At 43.2% G+C, this 27,386-nt stretch overlaps 2 protein-coding genes across 9 annotated transcripts in view; both read right to left on the reverse strand.

Annotated features, from left to right (window-relative positions):
* Nucleotides 1-359: 359 nt before the first annotated feature.
* Nucleotides 360-14,933, reverse strand: LOC110486655 (mediator of RNA polymerase II transcription subunit 25). 8 transcript variants are annotated; one of them, XM_021558422.3, is made up of 20 exons: nt 14,721-14,933; nt 13,740-13,867; nt 13,602-13,647; nt 13,369-13,493; nt 13,176-13,274; nt 11,544-11,664; nt 11,257-11,413; nt 11,039-11,166; nt 10,854-10,902; nt 10,278-10,549; nt 10,050-10,148; nt 9,000-9,085; nt 8,819-8,876; nt 8,621-8,728; nt 8,060-8,233; nt 4,294-4,407; nt 4,035-4,106; nt 1,749-1,919; nt 1,411-1,531; nt 360-886 (listed from the first exon to the last, which is right to left on the reverse strand). In XM_021558422.3, the coding sequence occupies exons 2-20, from the start codon at nt 13,862-13,864 to the stop codon at nt 780-782; spliced, it is 2,232 nt and encodes a 743-aa protein (XP_021414097.2). In that variant the 5' UTR covers nt 13,865-13,867; nt 14,721-14,933; the 3' UTR covers nt 360-779. The 8 variants fall into 8 exon arrangements, with proteins under 8 accessions (XP_021414097.2, XP_021414094.2, XP_021414096.2 ...); XM_021558419.3 differs by having other exon boundaries at nt 10,854-10,929; XM_021558421.3 differs by having other exon boundaries at nt 9,000-9,082; nt 10,854-10,929; nt 14,721-14,910.
* Nucleotides 14,934-17,791: 2,858 nt separating this feature from the next.
* The window catches only part of LOC110486656 (synaptotagmin III), a 58,049-nt gene continuing 48,454 nt past the window's right edge, over nt 17,792-27,386 (reverse strand). Inside the window, exons 9-13 of the mRNA XM_036941376.2 lie at nt 26,482-26,602; nt 25,386-25,557; nt 22,099-22,228; nt 21,519-21,609; nt 17,792-21,054 (exon numbers count right to left, since the gene is read on the reverse strand). Of these exons, the coding sequence (XP_036797271.1) occupies nt 21,523-21,609; nt 22,099-22,228; nt 25,386-25,557; nt 26,482-26,602 (510 nt within the window). The 3' untranslated portion in view covers nt 17,792-21,054; nt 21,519-21,522. The remainder of the gene's footprint in view (nt 21,055-21,518; nt 21,610-22,098; nt 22,229-25,385; nt 25,558-26,481; nt 26,603-27,386) is intronic.

Genomic DNA, 27,386 nt, shown 5'->3' on the forward strand with positions numbered 1-27,386 from the left:
GACTGTAGTGAAAACCTACAGGACGGTAGCTCTACAGGAACAGGACTGTAGTGAAAACCTACAGGACAGTAGCTCTCCAGGAACAGGACTGTAGTGAAAACCTACAGGACAGTAGTTCTCCAGGAACAGGACTGTAGTGAAAACCTACAGGACGGTAGCTCTACAGGAACAGGACTGTAGTGAAAACCTACAGGACGGTAGCTCTCCATGAACAGGACTGTAGTGAAAACCTACAGGACAGTAGCTCTCCAGGAACAGGACTGTAGTGAAAACCTACAGGACGGTAGCTCTCCATGAACAGGGTTGGAGAGCCCTGGTCTATGTGTATACTCACTTTTAAAAAGGACTCTACACATCGGTTGGCTCCTTGACAAAATGTATCTATTTCATCTCAATAAAACAACGTAATATAGCTCAAAAACACAACTTCAGAAAAAGTTAAACCTCAATAAAAAATACATTTCATATAAACAATTAAATGAATGTAAAACAGGTTTCCATACAAGCACACAACACTGTCCTCCCATTGCGTTGGCTTCATTAGGTGTGTGATAGGGTGTGTGTTTGTGTGTGTGTGTGCATATGCATGAGAGTGGGTGCTTGCATGTCCTCCCCTCATCATCTCCAATAACTCTACAGTACAAACTTTTGATATAAAAAAAGAAAAAAAAAGAAAAAAAGCCAGAGTAGAAACTAGGAAAACTACATCTCCCAGTCTGCCCCCATGATGAAACTGAAAATGCTGGTTGCTGGGGGATGTAGTCTTTGTGGGTCCAAACTCAAATAAGGTCCATGAGAATCTCATCCTCCATGACGGAAGACACCTGGGGCATCCCGGGGGGCTGGGCTCCAGGGCCCCTCTGACCAGCAGCCATCATCATCTGACCTGAGAGAGAGAGAGAGTTAACCTGGGACAGCAACAGGTACATTGATGACATTATCATAAACACAGTGGTAATAAACTACAGACTAACTACTTTTGAGTTACAGGTAGAGTCAGCGACGCACGAAGTAAACAGCATTATCGAGCAGACTTGAGCAAAAACCAAGAATGTGAAGTGCGAGTCTAAACTGTTCAGCTATCAGGTTGCAGCAAAGTGAAAGGCACCATGCACATACTCTATGAGACAGCATCACTCTAATCTGTGACATCCTCAATTCATCCTGCTGCTAGTGTCAACGCCATATAGCCCAGTCTCAGTCTGATAACCATAGGCACGGATGGGAGAGATATGTTCAATCACCCTCCCTTTTGAATTTAGCAGTTTACACACAAAAGCTCAATCATTAGGAAACAATTGCTTCCTAATGACAGATTGCATTCTAAAGCCAATCCTTGCACTGATGTCTAGCTCCAAACTGTCTTTACAGTGTGTGATGTGAGTGAAAGGGTCCATGGCTGTAGCTAACCTGCCAGGGGCTGTCTCCACTGGGCCTGCATTTGGGGGCCCGCTCCTGGAGTAGGGTGGACCAGCTGCCCTCCCAGCCCCTGGTGAGGCATCATGCCCTGCATGTGACCAACACCACCCTGCTGAGAGAAAGGAACACAACACCTAGGTTACCATCAATTATACAGTAGGTAGGACCTTCATTATCATTAACCAATAGAGACAAGTATTACATATTTAGAAGCCTTTCTAGAGTGTGCAGTGGTGATCTAGCCCTGGCTACAAGACGATGCACTATAACAACAAATGTATTTCATGAATGACGGTCAAGGCTGGTAGAGTTAACTGTTGTGTTCTTACTGGCTGCTGTTGGCTGAGGAGAAGACTGCGCAGCTGTGGATTGGCTCCTGGGTTTGGAAGGCGGAGCATGGCACCCTGGGGCGGGGCCTGTCCACCCTGAGCGACCTGGTTGGGCGGAGCACCAGTGACGGGTGGCTGCTGATTAGGTGCGCCGGATGCTCTCATCGTCATCTGGATGAGAAGCAGAGAGTCAGAGGTTTAGAAGAAGGTTGGAGAGATAAGAGCACTAAGTAGAGTGAGACTTTAAATACAGTGCCTTCAAAAAGTATTCACACCCCTTCCCCCTTTTTCATATTTTGTTGTGTTACAGCCTGATTTTAGATTTTGTGTCACTGATCTACACACAAAATAGAATTTTGTTTGTATAAAATTTTAGAAAAATAAATAAATCTAAACTGAAAAGTATTGAGTCAATAAGTATTCTACCCCTTTTTTTATAGCAAGCCTAAATAAGTTCAGGAGTAAAACTTGGCTTAACAAATCACATAATAAGTTGCATGGACTCACTGTGTGCAATAATAGTGTTTAACATGATTTATGAATTACTAGACCATCTCTGTACCCCACACATACAGTACAACCATCTGTAAGGTCCCTCAATCGAGGAGTGAATTTCAAGCACAAATTCAAAGACCAAGGAGGTTGTTCAATGCCTCACAAAGAAAGGCACCGATTAGTAGATGTGTAAAAACATTTTTAAATTGTTTTTTTAAAGCAGACGCTGAATATCCATTTGAGCATTGTGAAGTTATTAAATAGGGTTTAAATAGGCTTTGGAAGGTGTATCAATACACCCAGTCACTACGAAGATAGAGGTGTCCTTCCTAACTTGCCGGAGAGGAAGGAAACTGCTCAGGGATTTCACGATGAGGTCAATGGTGACTTTAAAACAGTTACAAAGTTGAATGGTAGTGATAGGAGAACGGAAACCTGTACAGCAGGGATCAAACTAGATTCAGCCGCGGAACGATTTTTTCTTCAGCAGACGGTCAGGGGGCCAGAACATAATAACAAATCATTTGTACACTTCAAATTGACCGCAGAAGCCCGAACAGATATAGTATTTGACTCAAATATAATAATTTCAAACCTTGCTTACATTTATACACAATCACATATATCTCTCTATTATACATTGGAATAGTTTGGAGATTTCAAAAATTAAAACACTTGGAGTTGATTTGCTGGTGTTTTTTCAGTCTTATGTCCAACAGAATATATTCCAAAACATGCATCCTGTTTGCAACAAGTCACTTAAAATGTGACAAAAATGAACTTTTTGTCCTGAAAACAAAGTGGGGCAAATACAAATACAACACAACTGAGTACCACTCTTCATATTTTAAAGCATGGTGGTGGCTGCATCATGTTATGTGTATGCTTGTCATCGGCAAGGAATATGGAGTTTTTTGGGATAAAAATAAATGTAATACAGCTATAAGCACAGTCAAAATCATACAGGAAAACCTGGTTGTCTTCTTTCCAACCGATACTGGGTGAGGAATTCATCTTTCAGCAGGACAATAACCTAAAACATAAGGGCAAATCTACCCTGGAGTTGCTTACCAAGAAGACAATGAATGTTCCTGAGTGACCTAGTTACAAATTTGACTTAAATTGGCTTGAAAATCTATGGCAAGACTTGAAAATGGCTGTCTAGCAATGATCAACAATGAACTTGACAGAGCTTGAAGAATTTTAAGAAGAATATGGGCAAATATAGTACAATCCAGAAAGATACGCAGACAGTCTCAGCTATAATCATTGCCAAAGGTGCTTCTACAAAGTATTAATCAGGGGTGTGAATACTAAGGTGAGAGATATTTCTATACTTCATTTTCAATAAATTTCCTAACATTTTTAAACACATTTTCACTTTGTCCTTATGGGGTATTTGTGTGTAGATGGTGGATAAATAAAATATTTAATCCATTTTGAATTCAGGCTGTAACAACACAATGTGAAATAAGTCAAAGGCTATGAATACTTTCTGAAGGCACTGTACATATGATTCATTGGAACGGTGTACCGGGTTCACTTTAAAAAGAGCCAGGCCGAATGTAACAATGTAACTCGCTGAACCCAGAACATGCTGGGCTGGCTATATTGGTAGCAGTGAGCACCCATCAAGACAGTGTGAGAGAGTAGCCAACACATGCAGAGTGGAGAGGAGCTGCTCACCAACCAGGCAGGTGCCAAAACGAGCACAGGGAGAGTTTGTGCCTGGTAAAGTTCAGTGCATGTATTTTGGGTGAGAGTTTTTGTGTATATGTGTGTGAGTCTCACCAGGTTGGCCTGTCTCTGCTGTTCCTCCATCAGAGTGACCTGACTAACAGAGGGCATGCCCACCACCACAGACTGAACAGAGGAGAGAGAGAAGAGGAGGAAGAGAAGGTGCAGAAGGGTAGGAGATGAAAGTCATTGCGGGACATGCAGTCATTGCGGGACAATATAAACAGGAGATGCAGACAGGAGGAGTGTGTGAGGGGAGAGGGAGGAAACGAGGAGTGCACAAGCTGAGACACCACAGGATTAATCACAGTACCTGCTGCTGCACGTTGCCATGGGAGACAGGGATGGGCCCCTGCGGCCGGTTGAGGAAGTTCTGATTGGGTTGAACCTGGCCAGGTGGCCCTGGCATCGGCCCTCCTGAACCCATCTGGAGAAGAGAACCAACAAGGTTACTTTTCTAGTGTAAGGTGACAGACAAAATGAGAAAAAAAAATCTAGAAAATCACATTGTAGGATTTTTTATGAATTTATTTGCAAATTATGGTGGAAAATAAGTATTTGGTCAATAACAAAAGTTTCTCAATACTTTGTTATATACCCTTTGTTGGCAATGACAGAGGTCAAACATTTTCTGTAAGTCTTCACAAGGTTTTCACACACTGTTGCTGGTATTTTGGCCCATTCCTCCATGCAGATCTCCTCTAGAGCAGTGATGTTTTGGGGATGTTGCTGGGCAACACGGACTTTCAACTCCTTCCAAAGATTTTCTATGGGGTTGAGATCTGGAGACTGGCTAGGCCACTCCAGGACCTTAATGCTTCTGACGAAGCCACTCCTTCGTTGCCGGGGCGGTGTGTTTGGGATCATTGTCATGCTGAAAGACTCAGCCACGTTTCATCTTCAATGCCCTTGCTGATGGTAGGCTTTGTTACTTTGGTCCCAGCTCTCTGCAGGTCATTCACTAGGTCCCCCCGTGTGGTTCTGGGATTTTTGCTCACCGTTCTTGTGATCATTTTGACCCCACGGGGTGAGATCTTGCGTGGCGCCCCAGATCGAGGGAGATTATCAGTGGTCTTTTATGTCTTCCATTTCCTAATAATTGCTCCCACAGTTGATTTCTTCAAACCAAGCTGCTTACCTATTGCAGATTCAGTCTTCCCAGCCTGGTGCAGGTCTACAATTTTGTTTCTGGTGTCCTATGACAGCTCTTTGGTCTTGACCATAGTGGAGTTTGGATTGTGATTGTTTGAGGTTGTGGACAGGTGTCTTTTATACTGATAACAAGTTCAAACAGGTGCCATTAATAAAGGTAACGAGTGGAGGACAGAGGAGCCTCTTAAAGAATAAGTTACAGGTCTGTGAGAGCCAGAAATCTTGCTTGTTTGTAGGTGACCAAATACTTATTTTCCACCATAATTTGCATATAAATTCATTAAAAATCCTACAATGTGATTTTCTCATTTTGTGTCATAGTTGAAGTGTACCTATGATGAAAATTACAGGCCTCTCTCGTCTTTTTAAGTGGGAGAACTTGCACAATTGGTGGCTGACTAAATACTTTTTTGCCCCACTGTACTTATAATGGTATTCCTGCCTATCCTAACCTGTCTAATCGTGGCACTGGATGAGACAACACCACCATCTACGGCATGTGTCAAACTCAAGGCCACAAGACGATTAAATCCTGCCTGCAGTTTTTTTAAGCTATTTTTTCCCGGGCGTAAACCAATCTCAATTAACGTTGCAATGACTAAAACCAAATCAAAACTGTAGAAATTATAATTGATCTACATTTATAGTCTCTTCACTCTGTCCAGTTTGCTAACAGTCATCAAAAGCTAACAGTCAGGGAGCATCGAAAATTCCAAAAGTGATGGAGGAATATTTTTGCACATTTTGACGGAGAGGAATTATTACCCATTTGAAGTGCAGCCCTCCAGACCTCAGTGAAGACAGAATGTGGCCCGCGGGGTAAATTAGTTTGACACCCCTGATCTAGGATCAGGATAAAAGCTGTCCGTCTCCTCTATTTTCTCCTCTCTCTTCCCTGTGGACTTCCTATTTAACTCAGCAGCCTGCCTAAAAACACCCAGAGCACACATTAAAGGCCCAGTGCAGTCAAAACGTGATTTTACTGTGTTTTACACACTGAGGTTGGAATAGTACTATGAAAATAATGCTCTTTTAGTGTCAGAGCTGTTTTAAAAGACATTCTGAAATGGGTTGGCGTTTTGGCCTACCTGGTGACATGGTGACATCACCAGGCGGTAAAAAGTTCCAAACCCCTCTGCCAATAAGTTTTCCCCTCTTCTCTCAGACCATGCCCAGACAGCTTAAGAAAATGCTCTTTGCTAAGAAGCTATTTTTTTTTACAATTTTAACTAGGGATGTGCATGTATTCAAATACTTGTGAGTATTAATTTCAACAAAAAACATCATAAGCCTATTTTAACACTGAAAAAGCCCTTTCTAAATTAAATGTAACATTTCAAATAATTAATAAAACATTTTCTGTATAGTTTTTAATAAAACAAACTTTACAATGTAGTTTTTATGACGTGCTCCCCAGAAGAAAAAAGAGGTATCCTTCTTGTGTAGCTTGTTATTTATGTTGGCCAATCAAAGCTGTGAAGAGTCTCAATTTGTAGAAAGTGGAGTGAGAGTTTACTAATACATGTGAGATGGAATAAAATTATGTAATTAAAAGTTAGCGAAATGAGAAGAGGTAGGCTACAACGAGCATCCAACAAGTAGGTTGTTGTTAGCCTAGCTAACTATAACCGTCTCTCTCTCTCCCTCCCTCCGGTCCCATCTCACATACACTGTCCCCTCTGCAGCATAGTGCACCAGCCTCTCTCCTTCAGGCAGCACTGCTCAGGTTAAAGTTTAAAAACCACATGCATTTAGAATATCCAGATATCTGACAAATATTCATGATACTATTCGAATAGTGAAACTATTTCTAACCCCATCCATAATTATAATTGAATACAATCACAGTAAGGTACTTAATTGTTACCCAGAAATGATTTGATATTGAGAGAAAAACAGCTGCATTGGACCTTTAACATCAAGTCATCTGTATGGTTCAGGGAAAATATTCAATTTGGGTCTTTCACGGTTATAAAATCATATCTAATCACCAGTAACACTATTCCAGAGCCACGTCTAGAAAAAAAATACCCCAAACAACGATCAAATAATTGAAATTTTAATTGTGTTGAGATTGCCATAGCAATTCTCCATTAGCAATGCAGCTTTGAATATGTAATGGGACACAAGGTCTCCGTCTTCTCTAAATACACACGGTCTAACATGTTTTTCACTTAAATTTGCAGCATGAGTAGACAGGCGGCATCAACTATAATGGGAGCAGAAAGGCTGTGAGGATATAAAGTCATGTAGACCACAGGCAGGTTGGATTTGTAACTGAGGCATTCCGTTTCTGTCACACTAAATCTGCACTCTAAATGTTTACCTGAAGGAAAACACGGTATCGGTTGTTAGAATTGTGTTGACTGTAATCGAGATCAAACCAGAAATGGCAAGGGGCGGTGCTCTCAAACAGGAAAACATTTTCCGCAGGTAGCCTAGTGGTTAGAGCGTTGGACTAGTAACCGAAAGGTTGCAAGATCGAATCCCCGAGCTGACAAGGTAAAAATCTGTTGTTCTGCTCCTGAACAAGGCAGTAAACCCACTGTTCCTAGGCTGTCATTGAAAATTGGAATTTGTACTTAACTGACTTGTCTAGTTAAAAAGGTAATTTAAAAAAAAATAATAATAAATTGACCACCTCATTGGCCCAAGACTGCTCTTGGGAAGCCCTTCTACTGTGCTGGCTAGTATAGCTCCAGTTACTAGCGTGTATACTACCCCCTTTTCTCCAGGTTAAATCGCTTCATTCCCTCCTAACTCACAGAGCGGTGCTGCTGGACCTGTCTGTCTGACGCACCGAGCAGTGTTTGTGGTTGTTGATGACCCGTGTCTGTATGACTCACCGAGCGGTGCTGCTGGACCTGTCTGTCTGACGCACCGAGCAGTGTTTGTGGTTGTTGATGACCCGTGTCTGTATGACTCACCGAGCGGTGCTGCTGGACCTGTTTGTGGTTGGTGATGACCTGTCGGATGCCGTTGACGAAGCCACTCTGGTCGTTGGGGATGAGGCCCATGAAAATCCTCTTCTTGGAGGAGTAGAGCAGCATGAGCACCCGCACCTCACAGGGGGCGCTGTGGGGGAAGTGGACGCACCCCGCCTGCAGCCACAGGGGGGACATAGGTCAGAACTGTCTGTCAGTCTGTCACAGCCCTCGTCATAGTTCAAGTGACACAAAACCAGTCAACCTGACCTGAATTCAATCGGACCTGGGTAAATCTCACAGGCTGCATGCAGGTTTTCTATGACGCCCGACAGCGTTGAAAATCTCTGTAGCCGTTTACTAAATGATGAACATGGTGCCCCCTCTAGTGTTCTCAGAGTGTTACTGCAGCCTATTTATATCTGCCTAGTCCATCTAGTGCACAATGGAGGGAACTGCTGATGTCTATTGTTGAGACTCCACTGTATTGAATATTGAGACAGAAAAGGACAGGGACAAACGGCAGCAAAAATAGAGCATGTGAAGCAGAAGAGCTGGACTTACAAATCCAGTGGCCATGATACGATAAAGACCTTTTAGTGACTCCACATCTTTGTTGGTGAAGAGAAACTGAACCATTCTAGAGTTTCTGAAGAGGGGACCGAGTGTTGTCTGGGGAGGGAGAAAGACTTTATTTAGATGTCTGTATTCTCAATGTCATCGAGTAATTTCTGAACACACACACAGAGAGGGTTCTCTCACCAGTAGCTGTTGTGGGATCAATTGCATGATGAGCTTCTGTGGCCACTGGTCGGCATTTCTGTAATGAAGAACAGGGAACAAACCAATCAGAACTCTTCATACATATAGCAATACACACAATGAACAATCAGTGCAGCTGACACTGGCATGATATCAAAGATAGTGTTTCACTGAAACTCACAGGTTCTCTCCTTGGTTGACTTGCACCTGGCAGGGCAGGGAGCGAGTGAGTTTGGTATTGGAATCCATAGACGAGGCTTTAGGCTTCTGAAGTGATGGATGGAGAGAGGGTGGGGGAGGTAGGGAGGGAGGAGAGGAATGGAGGGATGTTTGGAGAAACAGAAGGAGAGGTTTGGAAGTTAGCATACAGAGTGACCAGGGGGCTTCGATCCTACACCCAGGGGCACCGTTTGAATAAAAACCTCCATGTTAGAAATTACCCAACATGCAAAATAGCGCTGCCAGTGGAACATTGTGAAGAGGATGGATGGCGCCAATCCTACAGGAAAATAAGCAGCGTTCATCTTCAGGGGATCAATCCCAGATTGGTCCGCTCTGCTGCAGTCCCCGTTGACCATTACTACTGCATTGTGTTAAAGAACAGATGTATGGGTTCTTTATATGTGTACTGTACAGCATTTGGGAGGACTCTCGTGGATTAGAGGAGACTAAGATATGATCCAGCAATATCCTGACCTGAACAAGGAAGATATACAAATCTAACCTGAATGCTGCATCTATTGATACGTGACTTCAGATGCACTTTAGTGACCTGTGGCAATACTATGCCTATTGTCTACGTGTTTGGGGATGTTGTGGTCTAACTGTGTGTTGGTTACAGTGTGTAGGCTTGCTGCACATTGTTGTGTGATAGAGTTTCATGGTCAACAGGTATCACAGAAGTCAGGTCAGGTTTTCAAATGGCTTGGAAACACAAACATCTCCAGAGTTGATTAGTATTTTAGATCATTAAAATGCATGTTCCCCTACAACAGGTTCAACCATGTCAAGTAACTCCATCACTTTGATCGGAGGTGAAATCCATCACAAAGGTATAGTATGATTATTCACGTCACAATCAATGACAGTTGAGTCAATCAGTTCCAAGCATAGCTTTGTTGCAGACCTTATAACATTCCTTTACAAGGTCAGAGGATGACTTGAACACACAAATACAAGAAGTATAGACCTCTTCAGCAGCATGTTTACACCAAGTTCTAGTTTCCCTCACCTCTTGCCACTCCAGTACCCCACTCCATGCTACAATCTTATTGGCAACGCCTTGCTGCTGTCCCCCAATCGGATTTGCCTGGGCTGCAGACACACCAGGCTATCAGATGAAAATGAGAGAAAGAGAAAGCGTTAGATGGAGAGAAAGACAACTTGACTGGAGGCAGAGAAGTTTAATATTGATGTGGAGTATTGTGGGAAGATGATGCAACATATGGACAGGCCTCACCATGCCAGGCTGTGAGGATGGGGGCGTCTGCTGATTGGCTGTGGGCTGCTGCTGAGGGGGCACCGGCTGCTGCTGATTGGGCTGTGGTTGTCCCGGCGGCTGGACTTGTTGCTGCTGCGGGGGAGGGGCTTGTTGCTGAGGCAACATGGGTGTGGAAACTATGGTGACTGTGGATAGGCTGGGCTGACTGGAAGAAGCCAACTTTACTCCTGCTACAGATGGGAGAGTTGACTGACCGCTGAATGGGGGACCAGGATTGACCATGCCTGGGACTAGATGGGAGATGCCGAAAAAGACAAGATAACAGATATAATGGACCCCTCATATTCAACTCTGGAATTCGAAGCCAGTTCCGTACTGTCCCCCCCCCATTCGAACCCTCTAATCAGGGACTGATTTTGACCCGGTGCATTTAATTATCAGGTAGAACAGAAAACCTGCAGGCTCCGGACCTCGTAGGGTAAGAGGTGAACACCCCTGTAATAGACTACCTGTAATAGACTAACAATCAACCTGGGCTGATGATCAACCATACTGGTGACAGAGGATAGAAGAATGCAGGCTATTGGTACTCACAGCGACTCTTCTGGTTGTTAGCTGCCTCTACAGCCATCTGTGCAGCTGCCTGGGCCGCGTTAAGGGAAGGTGGGGGCTGACAGGGCAGCAAGAGAGGGAGAGAGAACACTGTGTCAGCTAAGAGCCTGTCAATCCAATGTTGATGGGCTGGTAAAAGCTACCAAGTTAAAACACATCTTCAGTACCTGATATGGATGGGCCGTGCTTATTGGTGGAGGAGCCTGCGAGGCGGGACCAAGAGGAGGCTGACTGACAGGCAGGGGTTGAGGGGGTAGAATTGGTTTGAGAGGGCCCGATCCTCCCCCTGATGACACTGGAGAAAGAAACATTTTAGAATTTGATGGGCCGATACTGACTTCAATCAATCTGTTCTCTGTCAATTATGTCGAGTGCTGCTCCTCACCAGGAAGTGAGATACCCCTAACCAGGATCATGTGGAAGGGGTCTTGGCTGTAGTCTGGGTGGGGGTCGACCTGTCCCCCGACTGGTGACGCCCTGTCGAACAGCGCCCGTAACGCTGGCAGTTTCCGTGGCGACACCACAGAAAAATGAATCCCTCTCTGAGGAAGAGGCACAAGGTTATTATGGGATATCAGCAGCCATTAATAAGTACAGAAGTCACATCATTCCAAAAAATGGCCCAGCGGGTAGTCTATACAGGCTATCTGATAGAGGTGCTATGTTACTTACATCTCTGATGATCTTGACCAGATTGTCTGCAGTGCAGCCCGTATAGCTGACACTCTCCACGGCAGGGAGCAGGTATGGCGGAGAGTTACACAGCAGCACACAGACTTTGTGTGTCTGACCTCTGATTAATAGAGACAAGAGACATATGCTAGTGTGTGTCTACTAAACTCAGCAAAAAAAGAAACGTCCCTTTTTCAGGACCCTGTCTTTCAAAGATCATTCGTAAAAATCCAAATAACTTCACAGATCTTCATTGTAAAGGGTTTAAACACTGTTTCCCATGCTTGTTCAATGAACCATAAACAATTCATGAACATGCACCTGTTGAACGGTCATTAAGACACTAACAGCTTACAGACGGTAGGCAATTAAGGTTACAGTTATGAAAACATATGACACTAAAGAGGCCTTTCTACTGACTCTGAAAAACACCAAAAGAAAGATGCCCAGGGTCCTTGCTCATCTGCGTGAACGTGCCTTAGGCATGCTGCAAAGAGGCATGAAGGACTGCAGATGTGGCCAAGGGAAATAAATTGCAATGTCCGTACTGTGAGACGCCTAAGACAGCGCTACTGGGAGACAGGACGGACAGCTGATCGTCCTCGCAGTGGCAGACCACGTGTGACAACACCTGCACAGGATCGGTACATCCGAACATCACACCTGCGGGACAGGTACAGGATGGCAACAACAACTGCCCGAGTTACACCAGGAAAGCACAATCCCTCCATCAGTGCTCAGACTGTCCACAATAGGCTGACAGGCTGGACTGAGGGCTTATAGGCAGGGGGCTGTTGTAAGGCAGGTCCCATCACCGTTAACAACGTCGCCTATGGGCACAAACCCACCTTCGCTGGACCAGACAGGACTAGCAAAAAGTGCTCTTCACTGACGAGTCATGGTTTTGTCTGATTCGCGTTTATTGTCGAAGGAATGAGGGTTACACCGAGGCCTGTACTCTGGAGCGGGATCGATTTGGAGGGGGAGGGTCCGTCATGGTCTGGGGCAGTGTGTCACAGCATCATCGGACAGAGCTTGTCGTCATTGCAGGCAATCTCAACGCTGTGCGTTATAGGGAAGACATCCTCCTCCCTCATGTGGTACCCTTCCTGCAGGCTCATCCTGACATGACCATCCAGCATGACAATGCCACCAGCTATACTGCTCATTCTGTGTGTGATTTCCTGCAAGACAGGGACGTCAGTGTTCTGCCATGGCCAGCGAAGAGAGGACCTTGAATCAGAGGGTGAGGGCTAGGGCCATTCCCCCCAGAAATGTCAGGGAACTTGCAGGTGCCTTGCTGGAAGAGTGGGATAACATCTCACAGCAAGAACTGGCCAAATTGGTGCAGTCCATGAGGAGATGCACTGCAGTACTTAATGCAGCTGGTGGCCACACCAGATACTGACTGTTACTTTTGATTTTGACTTCCTCCCCCCTCCCTTGTTCAGGGACACGTTATTCCATTTCTGTTAGTCACGTCTGTGGAACTTGTTCAGTTTATGTCTCAGTTGTTGAAGCTTGTGTAAATATTTGTATGAACATAACATGTTAAGTTTGCTAAAAATAAACACAGTTGACAGTGAGGACGTTTCTTTTTTTGCTGAGTTTAGTAATAAAAGAAGAACTCACATTTGCTCCCTCATCTTTTTGAAGTCATCAAAGAGCTGCAAGGCCACAGACAGACCCTCTGCGATGAGACTACAGCTCTCTGCTCCTCCTCCCATGAACCTGACAGAGACAAAGTTTCACATCGATCAAGGAAGATTAATACTAACGAATCTTAACATGTCCTTCTAAATAGCATGACAAAAACAAATCTTACTGGATGCTGTCAATCCACGAGACAAACTCAAAGGCTGAGCTGGTTGGTGCGTGACACTGGACGTAGGATTCAGGAGCACAGTCCACTGTGTTGAACACAACAAGACCATACTGTGTGCCTCCATACTGAACGAAGAGGAGAGAATTGGCATTGTTGTTCTCATACCTTCTTAAATAAAGACTAAATAAATAGTAATAACCGTAAGGAGAAAACAAAGTTGAATTAAGACTCACATCTCCTCCAAAGTCTGTCTCTGCTGGAGGGCCTCCATTGAAGTACCTGTGACGATGGGACAGGGACCAAGTCAGGACTCCACAGAGCGATATTGTACGTACCCAATGAAGCAAAAAGTACAATTGAAGCCCACTTACTCGATTGCAGGTAGTATGTAATGTTTTCTGAGGGATTCAAAATAGGGGCCGAGGTTTGCAGTTCCTTCGATGACGAACACCACGTCTGCCACTTGATTGGCGCCAGGTTTAATGGGCAGGTCCATGATCTAGATGGAGAAAAAAGTTGACTAGTTGAATCAGTTACTGGGCCATAACAAAAGTTGCTCTCCCTGTGATCACTGGTTGTGACAGGTATGCATAACATACTGTGTGATATGTTACCTAGGTTTACGTTATGATAGCTAACTATTTAACAATACCTCACATGAACACTCGATCTTGATAAAACGAAATGCATGGAATAGCAGATGGAAAGTTGTCCATCAGTCCAGAATCAGTTGTCCATATTGAAAAATAACCAAATCAGGCATAATGCGTTAGGCAGAAGATAAGAACTAGACAGGCATAAAATGCGTAATTAGCTACACTCCTTTGGTCGTTTTTAGCTGGACAACTATAAATAAACGTATACTGATGGACCACTGCTACTGATTATGCTCAGTCAAAGCATCCTAAAGTTACGTGTGTGTGTATTCATTTACGCCTTGCAACGGAAACCGTTTAAGAACCAAACGGGAGCAAAACATAACGGGGAGGGTCCTACCTGAATTCGCCTAATAGAAACTATTGTTCGTGGCAAAACGTTTTCCGTTTGGAGTAAAAGGTAGAATCGGCGTAATGAACGCACACCCCCAGTCAGCCAACGTTAGCTTAGCTCCCGCTAACTTTTGTACATCAATGACCAGCAACTCTTACATTCACTATAAAGTTATACAGCTAACAGTAATGTGGTTAACATGTCAAACATTTTAATAGACTAATATAAAAGCTTTAGTAAGCGAAGTAGAAATTCAATTTATCGTGGGCATGTAGACATTATAGCATTAGCGAGGTGGTCACAAGCCAATGCTAGCCAAAGGATTTCATTAATTGCGTTCAGCTAGCCAGAGGGCTACTCACCTGGCGGTATTTAGCCGTCAGCCAAATAATTGTGTTTTAGACGAGGCCAAATACTTAAATTGTACAGTTAAAACGAAACCATTGTCATTTTGACACACAAAGTAGGCCGTGCCGAAAACAAACCACTAGTCAAACGTTCTGTTATCGACATCTAAGGCCTGGTTGGGCTTGAAAATGGACCATAAGGGATGCTCAATCAACAACCGAGCAACTGATCAAGAACTGATTGACCTCTCTATGGCTGCCATGAGGAACCTATGCGGTAACTGACAGTCCTGACAGTCAGTGACTGTACTATCATGTATACCAAATTGATGACATTTACAGGGAATTTATAGAGACATATAATATTTATGAGATATTATTTATTTGCCATATATGCCATACCGACGTGTTACACCAGAGGTCAGCACAGTCTGCCAGTCTTAGAAAATGACTAGGCCTTGAAGGCAGTGAGCTGCATGATTTGAGAGACAACAGGCAAGGAAGTGATACATCAGTGATTATAGCCCCCCTTGTCCATGTATCCAGTACATCAAGCATAAACCTATACGTCCTGTACGTTTACATAGGTTGTGAAATGGGCCTACAGGTTCTGCCTAACCCCGTTGCCAACGTAACATTTTTATAACCAGGACATGTCTCGATCACCTCCTATCCTCTGTGCTGAAATAAGCACATAATTACTGGGGTGGCCTTCAGCGAGCTAACCTGTTGTCAAATCAACACACTGCGCCACGAGCGAAACCTGTGAACGGAACGCAACGGGCGCTGTGTTTCTCTCGTCCAACAATAGAATCTATTCCCCTGTGGCACTGTGAGCCAGTCAGCACAGCCCAGCGAACAGCAAAGGGCATCAGAGCTCATCAAACTCAATCCCACAGAAACAATGTTCTGAATCCATTTAACCCAATTTAAAGCAGTGCAAGGCGTTATAAAGTGGCAGCAGTTCTATTTAGGCCATGGGCAAACATCAAGTGAGGGCCACATCATGGGCGCTGGCTCCCAGTGACCTTAGCAGGGTTTGTGCGGGGCCAGGAGTGTGCCCAAGGCTATCCTTGGGTCCCAAACACATTGAACCCACGCAGCCTTTCATTCTGACTTAAGCACAGTGGCCAAATGAATTCCGGTATAAGGGACCGGGTGTCCATCCCTTTCTAGGGGACTTTGATGTATTTTGTAGCTGAGGGAAGTGCAGTTTGTCACTGCTTTTGAAATTCAATTGGCAGAACTGGCAGTTCTCCTGCAATTAGAAAAGCTTACAACTCCTGATGTGGACAGAAAACAAATTTAGTCACTGTTGTATTTTGACTTCCTCTTGGTGATGAGAAATGGCATATTGCTTTAGGGGACTGTTCTGTGGGGTTTGATCATTTTTCTCTATCAGGTGCTTTGATTGTCCTGTCTGGTTGTTCCAGGGGGAGTGTAGTATAGACGATCCCTCTTTTGACCGGCTCCTCCAGCTGGGAGAGAGGGGACCATCTGGTTCCCAACAGGGAATCACCACCAGGTAATCACCACTGACATACAGACAGAACTGGGTTACGACAAATGACTGACACTGATTTAGGAAAACGGTATTAGGTCAAAACACAAATAAACACACACACACACACACACACACACACACACACACACACACACACACACACACACACACACACACACACACACACACACACACACACACACACACACACACACACACACACACACACACGCACACACACACAGAGAGAGGTTATTTCTAATTCTGGGGTGACATTTATGAACATTTATGGAGGCATAAAAGTGGACTGAAAAGTGTAGTCATATTGCATATGATGAGTCTTACACCGCACAGTGAATATGTATATTTTTGTCACATAGATATGAGGTTTACATTCCCTTTATCTATATGGTGTCGTTGCTTTCTTTCATTGCTAAATTCAAAAACACCAAAGGCTCACCCACAGCAATGACATGTATATTTAATGAGATAACAGAATACATTACCATTATATATAGTAATGAGTAATATATTAGCAATAATGCGCAGCTGACAGCTTCCTAATAAATCCATCCAGTGTGATAGAAACAGCTCTATGTAATGTATTGCACACACCTCCCCCAGTCTCTCTCCCTCCCTCTCTGCTTCTTTCAGCTCACTGAACTGAGTGAAATGTCTTTCCGACTAAATAATTTTTTTTGCACGGTGGGAACGTTGCCATGGAGACAGCAGTTCCCCCGGCCCCTTCACCCACCTCCAGCTCCCCCCCAGCAGTTCGTGGTGTTGTAGCAGTGCTAACTGGTGCTTCTGCACTTCTGTGTGTATGTGTGTGTGTTGTTCTGAACTGTTCTCATGCTGCTCACACTGTCAAAGTTCTGCAGGTGCCCCGTTCGCCCCTAGACAAGTGGGTCTTTATACAGACCTGTTCTCCTCCGTCTCTCCCTCACACACAAACACACTCACTCTCACACTCTTTCGCTTCCATTCCTTGTCTTTTTAATTCATCTCCTCATCCACTCCCTGCCTTCCCCTTTCTCTGTGTCATTCCTCCTCACTCTCTTAATCATTTCCTACTCCTCTCTCTTTGTGTCACACACACACACGTGCATGCAAGCGCGCACACACACACTTCCCACTCAGTTGGTGTAGCAGAGTTTCCGTGTGCTGATAGTGAGCATGACTGTAATGCTCTGTTCATAAGGGTATAATCACTGCATGACTTCCCTGGCATTTATATGACTACTAGAAAAGACTCACAAAGCAACAGTAGGTGGCAGACCAGAGAAAGACACACTCAAGGCAGGCAGCAGCACTCCACTTTGCATTTAGATAAAGTGAGGACACAACAAAGAATTCATGACAAAGTGACTAAATAATTACAAACGACGATAATACACAGTAGGAAAGAGAGAGAGGAAGGTCCTATAGGTTCAAAGAAGATTCCATACAATATGGATACAGATACAGTATATATATAGCTCCAGTGTGTGTGTAGGCTACTGTATATGTACATAATACACAAGGCATGCACGCACACACAACTACTTCACACACAGTGATTAATAAACAAACACACACAGAATGAGGCTGGATGATACATATCCTTTATTTCCATGATCATTGCTTCAGCCACACCATCTCCCACACATTCACCTACATCATCTTCCTCTTCACCCTCCTCCCCCTAGCTCTCTGGCTGAAACAAGCATTTCAGACTGAATGTCTCACTTCTGTTCAAATGTCTATTTATCCGTTTAACCCATATAAAAAGTAAACTTCTGAAGAAATTATATATTTTTTAAAGAATCAAAAATTAAATCAGGAATAACTATTTAATGAAGATATACAGGATAAACAATGTTATTTATCATCATTGTTTTGATTACAGAGAGAACGATTGCTAGGTCTCCATTTCCGTCATTAGTAGTATTAATATCAAGTTCATTGTCAGGTTTTGCTTAAAGCATCACGTATCTAATTTTCATTGCATCAAGTTGACATCATTCATGTTAATATAAGCATGCACACATGTTTCCCAATGTCCATTCAGAACTGCACTAACACTGAGAGAGACAGAGGAGAGAGGAGTCCTACACACAGAGAGAGCGGGCAAGATGGAGGGAGGCGGAGAGAGGGGGTGAATGGCTGTGTGGAGAGAGAGGGAAGAGGGGAAAAGGGAGTTTTCAGAAATAGAGTGGGAGAACAAGCAATCAAAGAGAGCGAGAGACAGGTATAGAAAGAGATAAAGGTATATTGAGAGAGAGAGAGAGAGAGAGAGAGAGAGAGAGAGAGGCAGGCATAGAAAGAGATAAAGGAGCAAGAGAAAGGTATATTGAGAGAGAGAGAGAGAGAGAGAGGCAGGCAGGCATAGAAAGAGATAAAGGAGCAAGAGAAAGGTATATTTAGAGAGAGAGAGAGAGAGAGAGAGAGAGGCAGGCAGGCATAGAAAGAGATAAAGGGGGAAAAGAAAGGTATATTGAGAGAGAGAGAGAGAGAGAGAGAGAGAGAGAGAGAGAGAGCGGCAGGCAGGCATAGAAAGAGATAAAGGGGGAAAAGAAAGGTATATTTAGAGAGAGAGAGAGAGAGAGAGAGAGAGAGAGAGAGAGGCAGGCAGGCATAGAAAGAGATAAAGGAGCAAGAGAAAGGTATATTTAGAGAGAGAGAGAGAGGTGGAGGGTAATACTGAGAGCACACTAGCAACCTCCAGTGCTGAGTGCTAACACCACAGTGTTATGGGGCAGAGAATCATGTGGACTGCGAGGGATAGAGACAGAGCCTGGAGATAGGCCAATGGATCAATACTATAGTATCTACTTATACAGGCAGATCAATGACCTCCCAGAACAACCTGAGCAGACATACAGTTCCAGATGGAAAACTTCTGGCTATGATGTGGGATATACGGCTTTAATCAGTGTACATACCAAGCATACCAGTAAGCATCCCTGCACTTCCTTGGCCTGAAGTTGGAATAGTAACTGGATCCCCCTGAATGCGTTTAAGGGGAAATGGCAGCCATAGCATTAGTAGTGCTAACTGTTAGTTGAGGTTATAGTAGCAGAAGTGGTGGTAGACATGGTTCTCTCATGGCAGTAGCCACATGGTGCTTAAAGAGGAAGTGCAGAGCGTAAACAGGGGGTCATCGTATTTCACTAAAGATAAAGGGCATGACTACCCCCTCTCTGTCTCCCCGTTTGGAGGGACTGCTAGGGGACATAAAAGAGTCATTACTCAGCCCAAAATTCTACCTCAAGTAATCAAAACGTATCTAACATCACGGTGCCAACTGGTTCCCCTCAGACACACAGTACACATTTACTAAAAGTAGTACACAACCAACACAGTTACTTAGATCAGGCAGGGGGGGGGCACTTTTGAGTGACGGACAGCTGATCTGGGAAACAACACACACAATACACTCTAATCTCTGTGAGAGACCGACTGTTCATCAGGGATCCCACTCCCCACCAAGTGCAATGGGTCCTAGTTTCCCACTCCCCACCAAGTGCAATGGGTCCTACACACAAATGGTTCCTCTAAGACACACAGGACAGAAGACACATTTTGTTCAAAGACAGGAGTTTCAGTCTGTGGATGCTAGGAATGGTGTGGGGCCGTGAGGACAGGTAGAAGATAGGGACGTCATGAGCACAGAAACGTGTCACACAGAAGGTCACAGTGACACACACACACAAACACGCAGGCATACACACACACAGACGCACACAAATACAAAACACACACACAAACACAGAAATACACACAAATCAAAGCAACACAAATGTGTGTGTCCTTCTAATGTTGTCGTCCAGTCGGAGACATGATGGACTGCAGACAATTTTTATATTTTCAAATTAAATAATGTCTTTCCGCAAAAACAAAATCTTGGAATGATAGAAAAATTCGATATAATGGTGAAATCCTTCCCTGTAGGATACATTTCCAGTAAGTGCACTCCAAGCCGAGCAGGTCCGTCCTCATCACAGTTCCCCTGTAGAGTCCTCTGGGGTAAAGTCTGCCAGTATGTCCAAACAGGGGAACACTATTCCTGTAACATCCCAAGGCGCTCAAATAGTTCAGGTCTTCAAGTACTCACGATCACATCCTTAGTGGATCGTAAAAAAATGCTATGGATAAATTCCTTTCTGGATGATTATATTACACAAACCCCCAAAACCAAACATATAGAAAAATAAAAGCAAATTCACATTAATGAGCACCATGAAGAAGGTGACAAAATAATGAGGCGAAAGGACACATTTCAAGGTTACGTAACATGCTTCAGCAGATGGGTTCATCCACATTTCTCCCTCCCCTGACATCAATAATAACGACCGGCAAAGGTTCCTTCCTCCAGCTAAAAGAAGCCAGAAAAGCCCAGATCCAGAGGGTAGGCCCAAACCACTAGAGTCTCCACAACTGATGTTTGTCCTGCTGGAAACACTACATGGATGTTTCCTAACTCCTACACTTGTATAGTAATGGCCTAAAGTAAAGCATTGACACATGTCTTTTGAAGTCCATACAGAGCAGAAACCTTAGGCCCAGGTTTGATTGGAGGGAGAAATGTGCATCATCACACTCCTCCTGGATGAATTACTGGCACTAACCTGAAGCACTGTGTGTGTGTGTGTGTGTGTGTGTCAGCGTTCTAAGTGTTGCTTGTATAGAATGTAGATTCTGTTTTCCTTTGCTTCGTTGCGACAGGACAGGAGTTGGAATATTCAGCAGTAGCAGTAGAATAGCAGTCGATGTGTCTCCTTATCTCTCTTTGTTTGATGGAGATAATTATTCACAGATGAGCAGAAAGAAAGGAAAGTCTGGAACTGGAAAGATGATAATAACCTGGGGAGAAGAGGAAAAAGAGAGAGATAAAGCAGGAGAGACAGTGCGGATGAGAAGATACATAAACAGAGAACAGAGCCTTAGAGTACAGTAAGTCAGGGGGTGAGGTACATAACATCTAGATGGTACAGATACTCTTGCCTCACAGCTCGTTAATCTAACAGCCTCTGAGTCTCAGCTGGATCACATTCACCAAGATTATAATCACAAAGCTGTGGTTATATAGGTCCCTCCACAGAAAGCTATGGAATATTGAAAAATTGTGTGTCAGGGTTGGGGTCCACTTCAATAAAGGCAATGCAGGAAATCAATTCAATCTAATTCATGAAGCAGAAATTGCCCGTCCATTGTAATGACGATGTTTTCTAAATCATACAACTCATTTATCTGAATTGAAATGGAAAGGACTCCAACACTGGTCCTGGCACTACATGTGAGAGCATTGAACCAAGAGTTCTACTCACAGTTCTACTCAGAGTGAGGACTGTCCACCACGATGTGAGGCTTGGGAGAGGCTGCGGGACTCTTTGACACAAATGAGGCCACAAGTTTTTCCTGGAGAAATATATTAAAGCAGAGTTAGTATCACCAACACAGACACTGTAGATAACAAAGGTAAAGGTCTGCTAAAATAGATATTTCATTACTAATAAAAAATATGGTGAGTGGATGAATAGACAGACCAGTTGTTGTACAGTATGTTTCAAGCATCTCAGAGTAGGAGTACTGATCTAGGATCAGGTCCCCCCTGTCCGTGTCATCTTATTCAATGTGATCTAAAAGGAAAAACTGATCAGCACTCCTACTCTGAGACGCTTAATACATACGGCCCCCAGACTACTGTATGTATGAGTGGTTACTTACAATGACTGAATAGAAAAACAAAAACTAGTTAGAACAGGGGAAAAGAAGGCCAAGTACAATTACATACATGAAGTAGGAAAATAGAATGAGAGCACAGGCCTGCACAAAAAAGCACTATAGTCACGCACTCACTCACACACTCAACGGTACACAGACACATCACATCATGCACATAATTACCTCGACGAGCTGGTGCCAGTGGTCTATGGGCTTGCGGGGGTTGGCCAACATGGCAGTCCAGTGCTCCCTCCCAGGACCCTCAACGTCACTGCCCACACGACACATTCCTATGACCTCATTATGACCAATACTGACCAACACACCGCCAGGTACAGAGAGAGAGAGAGAGAGAGAGAGAGAGACTGTGACAAACAGGCAAAGTAGGCCTCATTTATCAACCTTGAGTGCGGGGAAAATGAATGCGGCCACAGAGATTGGATATTCAATAGTGAGCGCACAATATACAGAGACTATTACAAAGGTTTCAATACAAATGGAGAGCACATTCTTATCATACACAAACACACACATGCATGCATGCCCACACACAAACACACGCATGCATGCACACACACAAACACACACACACATCGAACTATAGAGATGCTATAACCTGGGTTTTAAATGCATAAAAAATAACACACACACATAACTATAGAGATACTATAACCTACAACATGGGTTTAATAATAGATAAAGAAAACACAAAAACACACCAGCCATGCGATGGTGTGATGATGGAGGGTGTGAGTGCCAGATAGAGAAACACTGGCATGGTTACACAGTGTCTCACCAGACACTATTTCCATTAGCATTAGCATAAACCATGTTTATTCATGAGGCGCCCATCCTCATGTAAAACAGGAGGAATCCACCAGGAGTCTGACTCACAGGGACAATCAGCTATGTGTTCAACAGACCACTGCTACACACCAACCAAATAACAACGTCTATCAACGGTACAGACCCACATAGTACTAACTACACACCAACCAAATAACAACGTCTATCAACGGTACAGACCCACATAGTACTAACTACACACCAACCAAATAACGTCTATCAATGTTTTAGACTGACCCATGCTAGTACACAACAATGTCTATTAAAGTAACTGTCCAGTGAAAATTACACTTTTCAAAGTTCATAATCTGCTAACTCATACCCAAATAATTGTGTTTATTCATCTTGTACTCGTATTAGTGGCCAAAGCATGAATTGGAGAAAAAACACCTCAAACTTGTATCTCATACAGACCGTTTCAAAATGCATGCTACTTCCTCATACAGTATGGTGTCATCATACTCCTGAGGAGGATGAGCTGGCCAATCAGCGGTCTAGAGGAGGATATTTTTAACGACCGGTATACGCCCACATCATTCTGTTGGGGTACGCCCACACTATTCCAACACAGAAAAGCTTCTTAACATACATAATTGAAAAAAAATTGGAAGGAAATCTATTTCACTCATATTTTCAGTAATAATAGGTCATATTTAACACTGGACACTTATTTGAAGGTAACAGAATGACCCATCCTACTACACACCATTACATCAACGTAATAGACCCACACAGTGCTAACTACACACCAACCAAATAATAACCACCATCAACATACGTTACACATGATCCAGTACTAAATACATACCAACCCAATAACAATGTCTATCAACGTAACAGAGTGCTAACTACAAGGTTATTATTGTTTATATTCCTATTAGTTTTAAGATTTTTATTCGAAATTCAGTTTTGTTTCAGTTAGTTTTCAGATCTACTTTACCAAATGTTTTATTTAGTTTACTTTTTATAACAACATGCATATAGTTTTTGTGTTTTTTGGAAAGTCACTTCTTGCCACTGTGGGGCAGTAATGCATAAGGTGATGGGTCAGGTCATAGGTTAGGTTAGGTTTAAAGGTAGACTCAGGGAGATGACGTAGATGCACAAAGTAAACAGTAGTGGTGGGTCAATTTCCACGACAACCAGGAGCGTTGAAGCTCCATCGTTGGTCACCGCCTTTTAAGGTGTTGCATTCTGGTGATAAAAACTGTCAGACGGGAGCCTACATGTCAATTACATGAACTTTACAAAAATCACGTGATCAAAGGTCATGAAGTTTGGACTGCAGTCGACTGCAACTTTCTGCAGTTGCTCTTCACTAACTTCATCCTGCAGTCATCGCCTGCATTGTGGGAGGCCCTATTGTCAACCAATCATCAGTTTAGCTTGAAAACCCTGTTCGATTTTTGCCCCCCAAAAACATAATTGTCACGTCCTGACCGTAGACTCCTTTTTTATGTCTCTGTTTTAGTTTGGTCAGGGCGTGAGTTGGGGTGGGCATTCTATGTTTTGTAGTATTTCTATGTGTTTGGCCTGGTATGGTTCCCAATCAGAGGCAGCTGGCAATCGTTGTCTTTGATTGAGAACCTACTTAGGTAGCCTGTTCCCACCTGTGTTTGTGGGTAGTTGTTTTCTGTCTTTGTGTGTCTGCACCAGACAGAACTGTTTAGTTTGTTCCGCTTTGTTGTTTTTTTGTTCTAGTGTTCAGTTTCTTTATTAAATCTACCATGAACACGTACTACGCTGCACCTTGGTCCTCTTTACCTTCCACCTATGACAACTGTTACAATAATTCATGATGGTTGTTATTCTATTTAGTTTTGGAGGCAGTACAGTTTTAATTCTTCAAACGGGTTTGTTAATTTTTTAAATTACATTTACTAAATGGTTTTGAGTGATTAGTCATAATTAGTTTTAGTTTGCTATAATAACTTTGCTACACACCATAAAAATAACAACTACCAACCACAGACATACCCTTATCTAACAACAACAGACCTACCCTTATCTAACAATTAACAACAGACATACCCTTATCTAACAACAACAGACATACCCTTATCTAACAACAACAGACATACCCTTATCTAACAGACATACCCTTATCTAACAACAGACATACCCTTATCTAACAATTAACAGACCTACCCTGACCTAACAATTAACAACAGATCTACCCTTATCTAACAATTAACAGACCTACCCTTATCTAACAATTAACAGACCTACCCTTATCTAACTATTAACAGACCTACCCTTATCTAACAATTAACAACAGACATACCCTTATCTAACAATTAACAGACATACCCTTATCTAACAATTAACAACAGACCTACCCTTATCTAACAATTAACAGACATACCCTTATCTAACAATTAACAGACATACCCTTATCTAACAATTAACAACAGACCTACCCTTATCTAACAATTAACAACAAACATACCCTTTTCTAACAATTAACAACAGACATACCCTTATCTAACAATTAACAACAGACCCTTATGCAGCAACCATCCAAATACATAGTCAGTATTATAATGGTATCAATTACATCCACATCCCACACAAACTTATAAAACTCCCATTGTCCAGTAATAACAGCCCAGGTCTCTTCTTACCAGTCATAGTCCATGACAGCGATGATGATAGACACCCTGTCGATGTCCTCATGAGGGATGTCAAAGACTAGAGCCTCATTGTAGGTGGGGTTCAACGTATTCTTCTTAATGGAGGTCTTCCTCTTCTTTAGCCTGCGGCCGTCACATATCAGAGAAGCCTTCACGTATGGGTCTGAGAGAAGGAGAAAGAGGGAGGGAGAGAGAAAAAGAGAGAGAGAAAGAAATAGAGGAAGAGAAGGGAAGAAAGAGAAAGAGGGGGACAAAGATAAGAGACAAACCTTGAGCAGGCTATTAACAAATTATACTCCCACGTCCAGGCATCTGTCTTTAACACATAAAAGACATCCAAATCAAGGCCCCTTGGACGAGGCGGATTAAGGCCAAAGTAAAACAGGTGGATTCACGTCAATTACCACAGAATACAAACTGCCGCTCTAGTCCATTGTAGCACTTACAGAACACTGAGAGTTACCATTTGATTTTATGGCGGATTGTTTTATACCTTCGTTAGGCATTCTAATAATCTCCTAATCATAAAAGCAATAATAACGGTGTGGCCTCATAATTTAGCGTGTCATTTCGTCAGTATAGTAACTGTTACCATGGTAATGCAGGATCATCACATCCTCACAGGCAGGATTAATAACTCAATTAATTTCGTTAGGCGTTCATTAATTAAATCATCATCAGCTACCTAAGTCCCAGCCATCAATCAGGCCAGGACATGATTGTGTTTAAAGCGTTTGGTTGTTTGTTGGCTGCGGTTTTTAGCACTCCAACGTTTATGATTTTTGCTATTTGCTTGTGTTTTCAACATTGCCACAAAACAGATTTTTGGCACTTCATTATGTTTGGAACAGTATTTATTTGGGAAATATTTACAGAATGTAACATATCAATATTCAAATATTCATGAATTCAGTCAATTGATGTGTTTGCTCCATCTGTTTATGCAGGCCTAATTGCATTCAAATAATAGTTGAAATACAAAATGTGTGATGTGAGTCTTGTCAGGCTGTTTCTAACAGAAGAGACAACCCCCAGTGCTGTGAACAGTGTGCTGTTGTCAGTGTGCTGCGGTCAATAGGTAAGTCACCTGAGAAGCCGGTGAGGTCCATGGCTTTGAGGTTGGTGGCCTTGATGACAGTGGCGGTGAGCCGACCTGCCGTGGGCAGGTAACACAGAGAGAAGTTCAGCTCCCCGAGGTCAGCCTTCTCCTGTATAACACACAGAGGTCAGAGGTCAGGGTTCAAACACAGATCCCAGCAAACGTGTGGTAAACACTCAGTAATACCCAAAGAGCCACAGGCTGAGCAAAGGGTCTGTAAAAGAGACCACCATCTTGCATTTGGTTTGCTAAACCATGAAGCAGGCATCAGTGATAATTGCCACAGAGACATGACAGGTGTCACAATCTAAACAGGCAGCATATTCAAACTGAAGGCAACTGTCATCACAGTACATTAATGAAATGTCAATCTTTCAATGTCCCCAAGAAGATAAAAGTTCAATTGAGCTAGATTTAAAGGCTATTTAAACACTCTCTCCTGCTTCCTTCTAACTCGGCACAGCCAGTGGTCATGGTGGTGGCATAGTGGCATAGCAGTGGCATTATAGTGGCATAGCGGTGGCATAGCAGTGGCATTATAGTGGCATAGCAATGGCATTATAGTGGCATAGCGATGGCATTATAGTGGCATAGCAGTGGCATTATAGTGGCAAAGCGGTTGCATTATAATGGCATAGCGGTGGCATTATAGTGGCATAGCAATGGCATTATAGTGGCATTATAGTGGCATAAGGTGGCATAGCAATGGAATTATAGTGGCATAGCAATGGCATTATAGTGGCATAGCAGTGGCATTATAGTGGCATAGCGGTTGCATTATAGTGGCATTATAATGGCATAGCGTGGCATTATAGTGGCATAGCAATGACATTATAGTGGCATTATAGTGGCATATGGTGGCATAAGGTGGCATAGCAATATCATTATAGTGG

Source organism: Oncorhynchus mykiss, chromosome 13, assembly GCF_057628025.1.
Source record: "Oncorhynchus mykiss isolate SJ-2025 chromosome 13, ASM5762802v1, whole genome shotgun sequence".
Taxonomy (NCBI): Eukaryota; Metazoa; Chordata; class Actinopteri; order Salmoniformes; family Salmonidae; genus Oncorhynchus; species Oncorhynchus mykiss.